The sequence below is a fragment of the Phascolarctos cinereus genome, unplaced genomic scaffold (assembly GCF_003287225.1).
Source record: "Phascolarctos cinereus isolate Bilbo 61053 unplaced genomic scaffold, phaCin_HiC Scaffold_8;HRSCAF=390, whole genome shotgun sequence".
NCBI classification, from domain to species: Eukaryota; Metazoa; Chordata; class Mammalia; order Diprotodontia; family Phascolarctidae; genus Phascolarctos; species Phascolarctos cinereus.
In genome coordinates, this window is record NW_027556291.1 from 20,121,973 (window position 1) to 20,138,395 (window position 16,423).

General features: G+C 42.9%; 1 protein-coding gene across 3 annotated transcripts in view; it reads right to left on the reverse strand.

Moving 5' to 3' along the window:
* DACH2 (dachshund family transcription factor 2) overlaps positions 1-16,423 on the reverse strand; it is a 411,691-nt gene that overhangs the window by 40,063 nt on the left and 355,205 nt on the right. For 2 of the 3 annotated variants that reach the window (XM_020964629.2, XM_020964627.2), the window contains one exon: positions 8,565-8,687. The exons of the other annotated variant lie outside the window; for it this stretch is intronic. In XM_020964629.2, coding sequence (XP_020820288.1) covers positions 8,565-8,687 — 123 coding nt within the window. The remainder of the gene's footprint in view (positions 1-8,564; positions 8,688-16,423) is intronic. 3 annotated transcript variants of the gene reach the window in all.

A 16,423-nucleotide genomic window follows, 5' to 3' on the forward strand; every position in this document is an offset into this window, starting at 1 on the left:
AACAAGTAGAGGAAAGATATGTTACTTGGCTTACAGGGATCTGCACATGCAACTTAGCCCTTCCTCCTATTCAGGAAAGGCTATGCCAATAGCTCATCATTCGCATTTCTGCCAGACTGTGGCACAGTGGAAAGAACAGCATATTTAGAGTCAGAGGACCTGGGTTGGAATCCTGACTGTCCTGGACCATCCATGTGACATTGGGCAAGTTCCTTCTCTTCATCTATGAAGCTGACCTATGAGATCTCTTTCAGCTCTGCATCGATGGCCACCACCACTGAACATGAACAGCACAGCAGTTTGTGTCGGGTCATTTTGTCTACTTGATACTTCAAGCAAAATTCCAACCTGGAATCCTCAAAGCTCTCCACCCCTCCAAAGATGGGAACACCAAGGGCTTCAGTTTTCTGGGACTTGGGAATTATTCTCTGTTTAGTTTACAACTGAATAAAATCAGTTATAAACGACAACTGGACTGTGATCGCCTCCCCTGCTTCGACTGCAGAAATATATGCCATGTCATCCATTAAGGCCAAATAGCAAAGAAATAACAGAGATGGTCATCTTTGCAGATGTAAAATAGCCTTAATAAAACAGAGGTATATGTATAATAGTCAAGAACAAACTACTCAGGCTGACTTCAAAGAAATAGTGCCCTTAATGCAGCATTACTCTCAGGATACTGCCATTCCCGTTGGTGCTTAGAGTGCAGCCTCGCAAAACAGTATAACCTGCTCAAATGGCAAGATATCTTTTTGCAATGGAGTGTTTGTGTCCAGGCAGATACAAGGTTTGTAGAGAATGCATCCAGGGAGCCATAAAACTAGTGGGAAACATATTTCTCTGTGGTATTTTAGTACTTCGAAAAATTCAATCACTACCACCCCCCAAAAAACATGTTGCTGTAAACATCAGAGGAGCCTAATAAAAGCAGCGGCCTTCCCATAGTACCTGCTTACTGCTGACTTGAAGAGGTGGAATGTACCTCTCTTCCAAAGCTAAAGTTCACCTTTTAATTTCCTTTTCAAATTATAGATCATTCCCAGAGAACAAGATCATTGCCCCAGCAGGTTTACTGAGCTTTAGGAAGAATATTGCAATGCCAAGTAGAGGCCTTTCCCAAATGGAAACGGAAGGTATATTATCAATGCTAACATGGATTTTAAAAAATCTTGACAGTTTCTTGTATGGGTCTAGAGTCTGTCACAGAAAACGGGAGCTTTAAAAACAATTCAACATAGAGTAGATGCCCAGATTCACATAAGTGTTAACCTGACCAATCTTCATTGTCAAGTCAACAAATCATCACACACTTATTAAGGGTCTACCATCCATGTACCAAGCACTGGGCTAAGTGCTAGAGGTACAAAGAAAGGCAAAAATAGTCCCTACCCTCAAGGAATCTACAATGGCACAAGGATTCCTTGTGTGGCACAGTGGTCCTTCCACTGAGAATCCACCCAGGAATTTCTTCCCATGAATGCTCCTCTGTGATAGTCCCTCCTCCCTTTTACATGTTTTGTTCCTTTTGAAGAAGGTGTGCCTTTCTAGAGCCATATTCTGCTCATGGATTCCAGTGCAACATTTCTCAGTCACACCTACAAGGTCAAATTATAATTCTTGACATGGGATCTCTGGTTCATCTGGCAATTCTTCCCCCTATTTGGTGGTTTTGTGTATCGCTACATCAGGCCATGGAATTGATTGCTGCTTCATTTCTTGGATTTCATCTCCTGCCTTCCTATTGCCTTCTTCCTAAATTGTAGGTGCTCTCCACTGAAACTAGACTTAGTATGTGGGTATGTGTGTGTATAAATGTATGTGCACACGTGTATGCGTACCATTTTCTCTCTTCTACCTCTGTGGCCTTTTTCAATTTAAAACCCTCGTGATCAAAATTTCAATATTCCAGGAAAATACAATTTTTTTACCCACTTCTTCTTAGGACACGCTCCATCCCTGAGCAGTCTGTCTGCCTCCAGTCCCCCTGTCCTCCTAGTCCATCCTGTGTACTGCCAAGGAATCACAGCAGCTCATAATTGGAAGGGGCTTCCAAGGTCATCCAATCCAACACACATCTGAACAAGAGGCCCCTCTGTATCATATCAACAAATGGTCAACTGAGCCTTTGCTTAAAGACAGCCCATTAGGTCCTCAAGTGCAGCCCTCTGACTGAATCCACATTTCAAAGAACACATCCCCTTAATAAAAAGATCTGTTCTGTGAAACTTGAACTCAGCCAAAAGGCCAAAGCCAAGGACCTAGAGGGCCACATGTGGCCTCGAGGCTGCAGGTTCCCCACCCCTGCTTAAAGGCCTCCAAGAAATGGGAGTTCTCAAGCCAGGTACTCTATTCTACTTTGGGCTCTAATTGCTGGATGTTTCTATTTTGATGGAGCCCAAATGTTCATTGCCTCTGGTCCTGCCCTCTGGGGTCAAGCAGAAGCTAGTCCAATTATTCCTTCCAAGGAACAGTCTTTCAAATTCTAGGAAAGTACTACCATGCCCCCACCCTATCTCCAGCCCAAGCTACAATATTTAGCCATGAAACTGATAGTTCCCTGCACACAGTCCACCTCCTTAACCTGACATTTCAGACGATCCCCTGTTTGGCCCGACACACCTTCCCAACCTCATCTTTAGCTACAAGAACATTCCTGCTCTGCTGATTGCTTGACATTCTTTGAGATTTTCTACCTTTGACTTTTTGCTCCCGCCATTCCACCTGCTGAGAATGGCCCCTCTTTCTCCTTCTCTATCGAAAACCTGTCCTCCTTTCGAGGGCCAGTTCAGCAAAGCCTACTTTGGCTCTGAAGAAACCTCCCACTCCTTTGAACTCGTGCATCACTTTTTGTCGGTCTCATTCATTTAGCCCTGAATCTCAAGCTACCCCTTGACCTCTTTTCTTTTGTTTACTGAACTAGTTTTTCAGCCCCATCTTGTTAATTAACTTTTCACCTGTTTATGAAATGTCACCTCAATAATCTTTTAAGCTCCTTGAAGGCAGGGGCTGTCATGTACTACTTGATTTCTTCCACACAGGCAAGGTTGGCCTCCCATCTTGTAGCTCTGTGACCCCTTTGGAATTTTCCCATGATCCCCCATTTGGCCTACGGTTAGAGCAGAACTATAGTAGACCAGGGCCCTGTCTTAGGAGTAAGGAAGATAAGCATAAGAATGGGAACTCTGAAGGACTCTCCCAATCCAATCTCCTTTTTCCCATATGCCAAATAACTGCCATTGGGTCCAAGAAAAAAAGCCACTGCTCCCTTCCTCACTCACAACGTGTTACATAGTCAAGAGCTAAACAGTGCTGCCGCCACTGCTGCGGCTACAGTGAGTTGGCAGTCACAGCTTGTGCTCTGAGTTTACAATTTAAATGGCTTTTTGTTAAACCTTGAACATCAATACTTGATATTTATATGTTAAACCAGAGCTATTCACAAATTAAAATCTCATTTACAATTTTTAATACTGAATTTTTCAATTCTATTCCAGAAATGTTATGCTACCTTGCTCTCTCTTTGGATCAGTGAACACATTTCAATTTCTAAACCCGCCAAAGAGACAAATCGTGTGAAGAATACCACTGCTACCTCTCCCCCGCGCGCGCGCACACACCTGTTTTGACCGATTTGACTTAATCTATTCGTCAGGTGTAAAGCCTATTAATTCTGAGGGAAACAAAGCTTCCTGATTGACAAAGAGGTCCTATGGGAGAGGCGTGGCTGCATCACACAATTGCATCGTTAAGCCTCTCAGGGCCTCAGTTTGCCCAATGGTAAGGGGCTAATAGTACCTACCAATGGTAGATGTGAGACTTGCAAGTAATAATGAGCAGAAAAGATGCTGAAGCCTGGACAAATGGCAGTTATTTTACTATATGTCATCATAATCAGGCTCATCATATTTAAATGGCCTTAAAGACCCTCCCCTAGGCGGAGGTGAAACCTAATTGCTACGAAAAATTCTACTATATGTGTGAAAGCAGATCAGAGGGGTTGAGTATGCAGAGGTCCTCCCTTTAACTGAGTTGCAAGGGGCAAAATGCTGCTGCTGCTGTTAATTCTACCCTTTCTTTCCCAAACTGCCTCCCTTCCCAGTTTAGGAAAAGATCTGACCTATCTGTTTTGGGTACCCTAAGGAAAGGGGGAAAATGCTTGATGACCCCCACCCCCACCAGCTTTCTTTCTATGCGGAAATAAATGCTCCTCCTTTGCTGATTGTGTGGAACTGCCTTTGTCTCCCTGTCTCCCTCCAGTGTCGCTCACATGGCAATCTTTTCTTCCTTGTACAAACTCATTTGGAAGATGCCCAGGCTAGACTCCTGCTGGGTACTGCGATTTAGGGCTTAATACATGTCAGCCTGGTTTTTACACACCCTGAATAAACACAATGAAACTTAACGTTTTAATTGAAGATTGTTCTGAGGCAGGGCTCTGTTTTCTAAGTGCTGTGCACCCTATCTGAAATCCCACTTCATCTATTGTTTTTGCAAATTTTTAAAATTTATCGATGCTCCATGTCACCTTTTGAGCTTCAAAGGTTTTCAAAAGGTTGCTGTAACTGAAGTGAACACAAATGTATCTGGGATGCCAGTACAAGCAAAACAGAAATCAAATAGCCAGTCGGCCCCTAAAGACCCAACCTACCATTGAGCCTGCACACTCAAAACCAATGTAAAGTTTACCTTCCGAAGGCAGTGCTATGCAAAGGTAATTCTTGTCCTTTTTTATAAGGAATCACAAACTACCTCACTGACAGGCGGTGTCCTTTTACATGAGCAAGCGTGAAGACCCTCTCAAAGTGAACGATTTGCCCCCAAAATGTCATTCTTGTTTCGTGAACAGTTAATGATAGTTACAGACAAGATTTGCATCGGCTGGGCAGGCAGGCAGGGACGGATTCGGTGCAATGTGCATTGTTGTGGATGGAAAGAAAGCCCACAGATCAACTCAGAGGCAAAGGGTGGAGGGCAACTGGACGTTCCGTTTGGGCTCAATCTCCACTGTGGTGTTCCAGTGATTTTAGTTACAAGGTCTTTTGGGAAAGATCTCTGGCCACTCTGAGACGACTTTCTCGTATAGAAGCTGCTCAGATGTGAAAGAGAAAAAAGGAATCGGAGGTCCCTTAGGGGCAAAGCCTGCCTGCACTAGCAAATAATTGTTCCCATGGCATTCTGGAGAGTTCTTCAGAGTCTCAACTTTCTCAGTTTCACATCTTAGCAGGGGAAAGGGGGATAAAATATTGCTGTAGACAGGCGCATGGATGAAAAACATGTCTTTACTGCCCAACGTCCTTTCTAGTGTCAGGCAAAGGCAAAGAAACACATCGCATTTCCTTCCTTTCTGAGATTATTGTTTTCGAGCTATCTTCTTTTTTTTAATGTGACCTAAGCATTAGTAAAAAGAAAATCTCTATTAAGTGGCAGTGGGGGGAATCCTCATTAGCCTGAAGTAGGGGCATTATCAATCAAAATAAAAGATATGGCCATGAAGCAGATGCTATCATTACAAATAATGTTCTGTGCATCGCTCCAGCCCAACAATTGTTCAGAAGCCCAGTGAGCAAATTCAGTTCCACTGAGTAGGGCCCCAAATAGCATGTTCCATGACAATGATGGACTCTGCGACAAAGCGGTCAACGTCACCACTAGAGCAGTATTTATTTTGCTTTTTTAAAACAGGCACTGACCGTGTAACTGATTATTGTATTGTAGCTCACAAATGTCAAAGGGTAAGATTCATATTCTTTTAAAAACCTTTAAAGACACTTATATGCTAGTGTTATACTGGGTGATGTTTTTGCAAGTTTCTCCCCCCCCCCCCCCCGAGCCTCATTAAAAACCCAAGTGATGAAAGAAAACTATTTCTGGAGGAAAAGACTATTTGCTACATTTGCTTTAAATTCGTTCGTGGCTCCTCTGTATGTCAAAACAAAAACCAACCAAACAAACCCCCAAAAACTCTAGCTTTGTATTCAACAATGGCAATGTTGTTATGGAACCCGCTCCAGAATTAACAGAAAAGCCTCAATCAGGACTATTTATAACTGACCTCTAAACACTTAACCAAGCCTGCTGGGGGGAAGGGGCATTTATAAGGGTTGTTTAAAAAAATCATCACAAAGTCTGGAGGAATTTTAGTCAGACCACTCAGTCATCCATCACTTACAGTAATTAGTTTGGCTCCCTCCACTGTCATGATGATAAGCGTGACCCCAGGGCTGACTGCTGGTGTCTCAGTCCCTGGAGGCTGCAGATGGATCAGCTGTGATATCATCATTACCAAGCACTCGCCTCTTAATGGACAGCAGCTTGTTTCTCTCCAATTCGCCATCCATACTTGCACGCTCGCATGGCAAAAATTCCGAACTGAAAGGATTCTTATTTACCATCTAGTCCAACCCACCTCAAAAGGAATCTCCACTACAGCAAACCAAACAACTAGTCATCAGTTCCTCCCAGAAGCGCTCCAATGACAGGTCGCTGTCACTTCCCAAAGCATAGTCTTCAGTAGCTGCCGCCCAGCTCTGATTGTTGTTCCTGACATCAGCCCAGATTTGACTCTCTGCTCCTTGGCCTGCTTTCTGAGGCCAAGCAGACCAAGTCTAATCCCTCTTCCAGGGGGGACAGCCCTTCGAATACTCAGAGACAGTGTCACCTCACAATCTTCCCTTGTACTCACCTTGCAGATTTCTTCAAATGACATTGGCCCAAGGGCCTTCGCCAGCCTAGGTGCACTCATCTGGACACTATCCAGATTACTGATGTCCTTTCTAAACAGTGCACCCCAAACTGAAGATGTGATCTGTCCAGGGCAGATGGACAGCAGGACTATTACTCTTCTAATTCTGGTGACTTCACTGCCCTTTATCTTAGGATGGGAAAAGTGAGAAGAAACCAAATTCATGTGCTTTTCTTAGTGGATTCATATCCATTCTCATATGTTCAAGTGGCCCTTTTACTGCCCCTTTTTTTCTTCTGCCCTTTCCTCAGAGTGGAAGAATGCGGCTGGATCAGAGAGAAGGAGCCACCCTACTTTATAGGGAGAGGTTTTTCTACCTGTTAGGAGAACCTGTAAGAGAACAGGCTCACAGATTTAGAGCTAGCAGGCACCACAGAGGCCATCTCTTTCAACCCATTTTACAGATTGATTATTCAAAACAGATTGGCCTAACAATCCATACAGATAAAACTAAAAGGATGAAAAGTGCCTCTTGTACAGTCTTCAGTTTACTGGCCAGTCTATTGGTTCCCTCCAACTAGTTGGGGCAGACGCTGCAAATGGACAATGAACAATGAACAATGACCCAACTCTGAATGGGAGATGCTTTCAGTGACTCTAAGCTGCTCCCTGGTGCAAAAACCCCTCTTTCTAACACGTTTCTTAGCATTGTAGATCAAAGTTAAAAGAGAGCCGAAAGGCCATCTAGTCCAGATGGGGCAGCTGAGACACAGAGAGGTGACAAGCATTGTCAACGGCAGAGCCAGAGTTTGATCCTGGCTCTTCTGCCCCCAAATCCACTGACCCATGATCCCTCCAACTGTCAGACTCATGCCTCCAACTCTTTCGAGGTTTGCTGGGCAAAAAAGTATCATGTGAAAATCTAAGCTCCTCAGGGAGAGAGGTTGTTTTCATTTTTGAATTGGCATCCTTAGTACCGACATAGCATCTCCCACATAATCCTGAAGAAATACTTGTTAGGAGGCAGCAAGGTGGTGCAGTGGAGAGAGCACCGGCCCTGAAGTCAGGAGGACCTGAGTTCAAATTTGACCTCAGACACGTGATATTCACTAGCTGTGTGACCCTGGGCAAGTCACTTAACCCCGACTGCCTTGCAAAAAAAAAAAAAGAAAGAAAGAAAAAGAAATACTTGTTGGATTGGCTCATAGGATTATAGATTTAGAACAGGAAAGGGACCCTTAGAAGACTGAATTGAAAGCACTACAAACCAGTAGATTTAACTAAGAGGTATTGAGACCAGTGTCAACAATCAATCCCATTTCCTTCTAGTCCAGCCTTGAATCTGTCCATGCTTTAGGCCCTGGTTCCTTAAAGCATACACAGATGGTACAAAAATTAGAATGTCTTCACTGATGGGTGAGTGATAATTTTAGAGAGTACAAGAGATTCTTTTCTCTGCAATTCCCAATTCTTTAAAATCTGGTAAAATTCTACCAATCATCAGAATATAACTTGGGCACTAGCCTCACCTTTGCCTATCCCACAATTTTTCCAGTTGTTATGGTCTAGCAATTAATTAGAGCTATCCCAAATGGAAACAGAGCGCTACCTTAGGGGGAAAAAAAAGTGTTCCCCTTCACTGGACATCTTGCAGTAGAGGCTGGAGAAAGAACCTCTTTGGAACTATGATATGGCCAATGTGGTCTCCTCCAAGCAAGATATCACAGTTGTTTAATGTTTTAGTTTGTAATTATTAAATGTATTTTGGGAGTAAATTATAGCTACGCTTATGGCACATAGGAAAAAAACCTCATCATTTCATATACTACCTCATAGCATTTTTCAAACTGAAATCTCATAGTGTTCTTTAACTATTCACCTGTTTGTCTTGGCGCCCAAACTTGGTGGTAAGGATCTTGAGGCCGGGCTCCCTGTCTTATGCTTCTTTTTCCTCCCCACAGTGACTGGGAATCATCAAATAGCTCTTGATTGAATGACAGAACTGAAAGATGGCAGAGAGCTCTAAGTTAGCTTCACTGTCCACATTCTTAAGAGAACCTGAATTCTTAAAAAGAAACACATGTAAAGAAGATGAGGAGGAACCCATCTGGGCATGAGAAGTAGGGCCCCAAGGAAGATATTGTTAATGAACAGTCTTCCTTTTCTGAAAGTCCTAAGATCAGGGTCCCAGGACATTCCCATGGGCTGCCCAGGTGCCCCTTGTGCACTTGGGGCACTTTTGTTCCAAGGAATGGTAGGAAGCTGAGTGTTACTTATGCCAAAACAAAAACTAGAACCTTTCCAAAAATGGCAAATGTATGTACAGAGACAAAAAACTTCAAATAGGACTTTTTGGTAGTAGCAAACACATAAATATAAGGAACATGACAGTCTATGCATTTATTTACCTGCTGGTTTGAAACTGTACCCTGTCCTGCCACTGAAACCAAAGGGACAGAATACAGAGCCCAATGGAGGGACCAAAAAGCACTGAGACTTGAAGATGGGACACTGAGGACGCACAGGCCTTCTCATATGGGTCTCCTAGATGACAGTGAAGACTCTCTTCGCTCTCACTAGTTATGCTCCTTCTTTCCTCCTTAGTGTTCTAGTGAGCATGGACAGAGACGGGAGGGAGGAATGCAGAGTTCTCTGTCTCCTGTCACCAGCAGCAAACAGCTCTCTACTCTCCAGGGAGCTCCAATGCCCAACCTTAGCCTCTTGGCAGCAGTAGTCTTAACTTAAAGCATGGAGCCACTGTCTGATCCACACAGGGAACAGGCCTATGTGGTAAATGAAGTAGGCCTGGGAGGCAAAGGCTCTTATTGGCTGTTTGTGAGCATGGCCCTCGGCTATGTCCAACCATTAGAAGGGACACTTATACTGTACAGGCAGCTGAATGGGAAACATGAGGCCGTGAGATACGCAGGCTCCTTTTCCTTCCTAACTCAAAGTGGTGTGCTGAAATGGAGAAGAAAGAAGGAGAAATGCCCAGGTGAGGGCCAAAGGTACCACATAGTTGGGCATGCTCAATAACAGCAGAAAAGCAAAGCATAAAACAAAGAATGTCCTTTTAACTACAGGCCCAATACAGGGCTGTGCCGGATTAGCCTCTGCCTTTTCTCTTACTGCCAAAAACCAGTGAAATGGTGAAATGCTAGTTTCTGGTACATTTGTGGCAAAGCACAATGTTAAGAACTGAAGCCTGCGTGCTTAGAAGTATCATGGGAGGCCTTTATGGATGGAATACCGCCCCCCCCCCAACAGTAAGTAGTGTGCACACTGCCCCGGGCAGTACCATAAAGCTGGGTAGTGACAGCTTCGAATAGCCCAGAGTGTTCAACATTAGTTTAGTCTTAAGTAGGTTGGTTTTAACAGCCAAATGTGCGCTGCATTCGATCTGAACATTAAAAGCACCTTTCAAACTTAATTTTACAGAAATGGTAATGACCAGAACCAACTACTGAAGGCAGAAAAAGAAAAGTAATTATTTCAACAGATGAAAGGAAACCACAAATGAAGGCCTGTGTCTGAAAAAGGAGCACGGTGACATGTCTTTGTGAGGAAATGCCTTTAGTTCAAGACACCATGGCGATTTTACAGTTATTGTGTTTACATGGGAAGTATTTTAATTTTGAAATGGGAACCGGCGGGGGGGGGGGCTTGAAAAGAAAGTGGAGGGTTTCCTCATTTTTAACTAGTAAGGGATTTATCTTAGAAAAATATTTGGTCTAAAATGAAACAATGGCTTTCTAAACACCTAACATATAGTTGCTCTACAGTGATGATGAATAGGAGTATATCATAATGGCTTGACTTTTAGGGAACAAAATGATAAATGGAAGTCTGATTAGATGCTCATAAAAGACAAAGACCAAGTGTGTTCTGATTGGAGAGCATTAGCCACCCAAAAAAGTCTCACTGCTTATGCCCACTGCTCCTAAGAGATGTCTCCATGGATATTTACAAATGTTCAAAGGATGAGGAAGAAAAGTAAACTGAAAAAAAGATTACTGCCTTGGGCACATCATTATCATTGATAAGCAGATAATTAAAGCCCATAGGCAGGTAGGTCATGAAGCAGATTAAGTGCTGGCCGAATAGTCCTCAGATATTTACTACCTGTATTACCCTGGGCAAGTCCCTTAACCTATTTGTTTCTCAGTTTCTGCATTTGTAAAATGATGGTGTGACTTAATGGTCACCAAGGTCCCTTCAGCCGTAAATCTGTAGCCTGTGATAATTCCAATCCCCAATAACCAACACGTGAGAGCAAAGGTGCATATGAGCTGAGCCTATGAAGTAGAAGCAAAATCAAAAGAAACAGATGCTTTGAACAAATCGGACTCAGACCTTTTAAGGAGATATATAGCTTGATCTCTGCCTCTGTTCTGAAAGGTACTTCCCTTTATCTAACTATCTGGCCATTCAGAGAATCTCTTGCCACCTGAGTTTAGTAGTTTCACCTGGTGTTGATGCTCTAGCCAAGGAAAGCTGAGAAGGGTGCACATTCCAGACAAGCATTAAGGTACTGAGGCAAGAGATGGAAGGCTGAGTTGAAGGGAAAGTAAAGAGGTCAGCTGGCCTGGAATATAGAATGGATCAAGTGAAATGATATGAAATGAGACTAGAAAGGGAGACTCAAGTTGAACTTAGAGGGGCAGGAGGGAGTACCTGACCAAGGAAGTGATATATGGTGGCCATGTGGAAAGTGGATCAGGGTCTGAAAAAATCTAGACAAGCAGTGATGAGCAAAGGCCAGGGCCAGAGTGAGTCCACATTCTTATGGGGGTACCTCAAAAATACTGTATAGCCATGAGCAAATGAGTTAAGATCTTTGGGCCATAGTTTGCTCAAGGAGTAGGTTTACGATATTGGTTTGAGATCATCTTTAAGCTTTGGTTCCTTTCAGCTCTATGATCCTCTTTTATTAAAAGAATTCCTGGCAGAAATAAAGCAAGAGTCATCTAAAAGTTTAAAAAACTATGTAGCAAATGAAATGAGTATGGTATGCGAATGTAATGTGACACACTGTGCCACAAGATAGGACAAAAAGGATGGTTTCAGAGAAACCTCAGAAGACTTATATAAACTGATACAGAGAGAAGTAAGCAGAACCAGGAGAAATTCCTTTTTTTTGCATCTCTAAGGAATTGTTAAGGACCCAGTGTCCACAAAACCCTGTCATAGCTGTAGGAAAAGCTACAAAGTTCAGAATGAGCACCTTCCTAGCCCTCCTGAAGCTTATAATCGAATAGTGGGATATATAGATATAGATATAGATAGATATAACAACATCTATCGGTGACATAATTCCATAGGATTGCTTCTGTCTTCTGTAATAAGCATTTGGCAAACTATTTCTGGCAAAATGTTGGAGAAGCCCCCAACATATCACATCGGGCCAATTTGCCAGCATCAGAGGCATGGGTTGTGGCAAGGTTCTCATGTCCCCGTTAGTGCTGATGACAGCAACAGCATTCTGTACACTACAAGAAGCACATATTCTATGGGTAGGGGAAAGATACAACATATGTATTCAAGGTTCCATTTGCTGTATATTACAGGAATATACAAAATCAATAGAAGATATCTGGGGGGGAGGGTAGCATCCAGGGAATCAGGAAAGACTTCATGTGTGTATAAGGTAGCACATAAGCTGAGCCTTGAAGGCAACTAGAGGTTCCTAGAGGTGGAGATGGTATATCTGACAGTCCCGGGCCCCAGGTATTTACTCTCTCCTGGAATTGTGTTGAAAAACAGAAATGACAACAATGAAAATTTAAAAAAACATTCCACTAAGTTGAGAGACAGAATAGTCCAAATGAAAAGGGTGCTGATTTTGGAGTTGGACAGTATGGTTTTGACCCCTAGTTCTGTCACTTGCTACCTATGTGACTGTGGACAAATCACTTAGCTTCTCTGCACCTCAGTTTCCTTCCTCATCTGTACAATGAGTGCTTTTGACTAGCTGATTTCTAAAGGCCCCTTCCTGTTCTCAATCTTCGGTCCTACCTAGTCCAGTCTGTTCCTCCCAATCATTCTAAAACATAGAGCCTCACAACTTATATGGATATGGGACATAGAGGCAAAGCATCTAAGACCTGTACAGAAGCAGGTCAGTGGGCTTCTGGGTGCCCAGAGACAGACCCGTCACTTTCAGTGCTATTGAGCAGGGTGGACATTTTGCTACAAATAAAGTGAATTGTGGCCCCTCCACAAAAGCAGCAGCGTCATGAGAAAACTCGGGCTGCTGGTTTTGTAAACGTTGCATTTTCAATATTATAGTGTCAGTCTTCATTCACTCTCTGACAGGGCTGTCAATCAAGCTGCAATCTAGTTTTATAAGACTTTAAACAAAGATCAAGGCAGTGATACTGCTGAGTTCACATTATCTTCCCCAAGATAAGGCCTTACAGGTTTTCCTCTGGCCACATCAATATTAACTTTGTACTGCCCTTCCAGAGCAAATACAAAGATAACCACTTTGGCTTCCCTGATGGGCAGTGAACCCACCATTTCTACCTCTGCGTTGAAACCTGTGCCCACTAAAACGGAACAATAGGACTCAGAGCCTGCTTGCCATCTGTCCTGAAATGTTTTACATGCTCTTTTTGCTAACAAGAGTTTGGCAATAACAGGATAAGGGAGCTGGACATGGGGCAGCATCATCTTGCTTCTGCCTTGAGCACAATGGCACATGAAAGGCATCCAGAATCAATTTCAAGAAGCTAATAAAGTCAGCGGGGGAGATGGGTGGAAATGTGCCTTTTGCCACTTCATTCGAGGACGCTAGGCTGAAGAAGCAACCGGGATTTCTCTTCCTTTTTCCAAAGTCTATGCCGATGAGGGCAGTGAAAAACTGATAGGAAAAGAAGAGGAAATCACTCAAGTGTGTGGCTCAAATGCGGATTTCAGAATAATTGTTTTGAATGTTATAAAGAGCAAGGCTGAACAGTACAGGTTAGGCCACTCAAACACAGTCGAGGGTGAGAGCCATATTTCCATGGACGTCTTTGTTTGGGCTGCCACTCAAGGGGCATTTCTGGAGCAGCACAGGCTACAGAAGCACTAAGGCACCGAGGCCCCTCTGGCAATGAAAGAATTCTGACCTAATCCAGTGTGCATTGATTTAGCATCTATTGTGTACAAAGCACTACGAATACCAAGGTTAAACAACAACAAAAAAGAATCCCAGCTGTCAAGGAGTTTACATTCAACTGGGGTGGGAAGAGAGGTATTACATGTAAAACTATGAGAGGGACAAGGTGCACCGGATGAACTGCTGGCCTTGGAGTCCAGGAACCACAAGTCCAAATTCTACATCAGACATTAGCTGAGGGCCCCTGGACAAGTCCCTTCACCGCATCTGAGTTTCAGTTTCCTCATCTGTAAAATGGGGATAATAATAGCACCTACCTCCTAGGGAGGTTCAAATGAGATAATATATGAGAAACTCCTTGCAAATCACAAAGCGCTATAAGCAACGCAGGCTATTACAAGCGTACATACCTAGTCATTTTTAGGGGAAAAGAGATACTGAAAACTACAGGGATTTAGAAGAGCTTCCCATTGGAAGTGATCCAGGTGAAGGAAGGGGACTAATGTGAAATAAGCATGGAGAGGCTGGCTGGAGCCAAAGGAATTTCCAAGAACATACTGTCTGTATTTAACACTGTGTTTCTGTGAGAACTCCCACATACTTCTTTTCCTTCTAGTGCTAGTAGCATTTTTGCACCTAAAAATCTCTAACTGATTCTGATTCAAAGTTGATCCTGCTTGGTAACTGTTTGTTTTTTTTTTTTTTTAAATGCAAACCTCCTAGTAATATCCCAGAACATTTGCCAAATGAGCCGAGGCCATCATAATTATAGCTTTATTGCAGGTGATAGAGGACCGTACTTGGAGTCAGGAGGGACATGTGTTCATATCTGGCCCTGGCAATTACCATCTCTAGGTGATAAAGGCTAAGTCATCAGTTTCCTCATCTGTAAGAGTGGGAATGATACTCCCTCTAGTGCCTACCTCTGGGTTATCCTGAGGCTCAGATGACATACAGTATGTAAGGTTCAATATGAATATTCAAATGGAAGCTCCCTGACGGCAGGGGATGCCGTTTTGTTTTGTCTCTATAGCCCCTAGCACTACCATAGTGCCTGGCACATAGGAGCTTAATACTGAGCAAAGAAACGTGACTCTGAGGGGGAAGAGGCTTCATTTTCTGTCCATTATGACATTGTTTAAAACAAAATAAAGTGCCTGTGTGATTGATTCCAACTAGGCAAAGTAAATCTTTAATACTCAGAATCAAATAAGATGAGTCACTTCACCATGGCATTGTATTCTTTGCTCTGTGAGCAAACTGAACCGAACTTCAAAAGCAGTTTTCACTTCTATCATCCATGTAAGTCTGAGCTTGAGATCTATTCTTCTTAAGTACTGTTTCTTTAAAAGTAAAATAAATGAAAACAGGGGCAAACTGATTTTGACAAGTAGATTCAGACCACCTCCTCTATCTATAAGGCCTATGCAATTTTCACAAGAGAAGAAACAGCCAGGCAAATAGTGGTTTAACTCCACCCTCCCCACAAATGAAATCCACCCCTTAATTTCAGCACTCCTGAGCATATCTCAATGTTTTTCTTAGAATGTATATGGAAAATCTGAGAAACTTGATAAATAACAAGGACTGGGGGGGGGCATCATTACTGATCCTCACATTTCCCAGGCTGTACAATATTTCTGTTCAAAGCTCTTATCACTAATTATAGTGTTACTAAGAAAAAATCCATTTATCACCTTAGAAATACTTCATGTGATCAAAAGCTGTCCAGTGATGCTTTGCTTACAGCAGCAGATTCTCCATTGATTATCCATGACTATGGGAGGTACCATATAACATGGAGAATCCCAAACCTTGGATGATTCCCCAAAGGAGGGGGGAGGAGAGGGAGGGATCCTCTGGCATTCACTTTGAAATGCATGGAATGGTATTTTAGGGGCTTTCCTTTCCTAATTATAATTTTGTTTACCTGCAATAGAATTTACTTGAAATCACAGAGCATAGGAATGGACTTGGAAAGTTTGATTTCACATATATTAACACTGTTATCACCTTTCTTGAAATTTCCTACTTAGGATCCCAGTACATTATGTTTCTTTATCCTTGCTTTGTTGTATTTTACCTGAAGTGAAGGGGACACGAGAGAGGTAGTTTTTAAATAATGCCCCAGCCAAAGTACCTTGGTAACATTAGAGGAAAAATACTGAGTCTAGTCAACCGAATAACCACCCCTCTTACCATTTTAAATGGGCCAACAATACATAGGAGTTTCTGCCTCAGTAGGAATGATTTTCCCCCTAATAATTTAATTCTCTTGCCAGTTAAAAGCCTTAATGTAACCATAATTAGTAAGACAACACTAGCCAACACTTGTGTGAACATCAAGGTTGGTAATTCCTTTACACATATTACTTCCATGGAACCCCACGACCACCTTTCAGCGTCTCTAGGGAGGTATTAGGCATTTGCATGGACCTGGAAAGGTCTCTTGGGCCTCTCAGAAACCTTACCTGCCTTCAAGGCTTAGTTCAGCTGCCACCTCCTCCAAGAGGCCTTCCCTGTTCTCATTCTCCAAGCCTTATTCAGGCTCTCTTCCCCCTCCAAATTACTTTCTATTAATTTAGCTGTGGTGTTCCTAAGACCCAAGTCCAGCTCTCAAACCTAATGTAAAATTC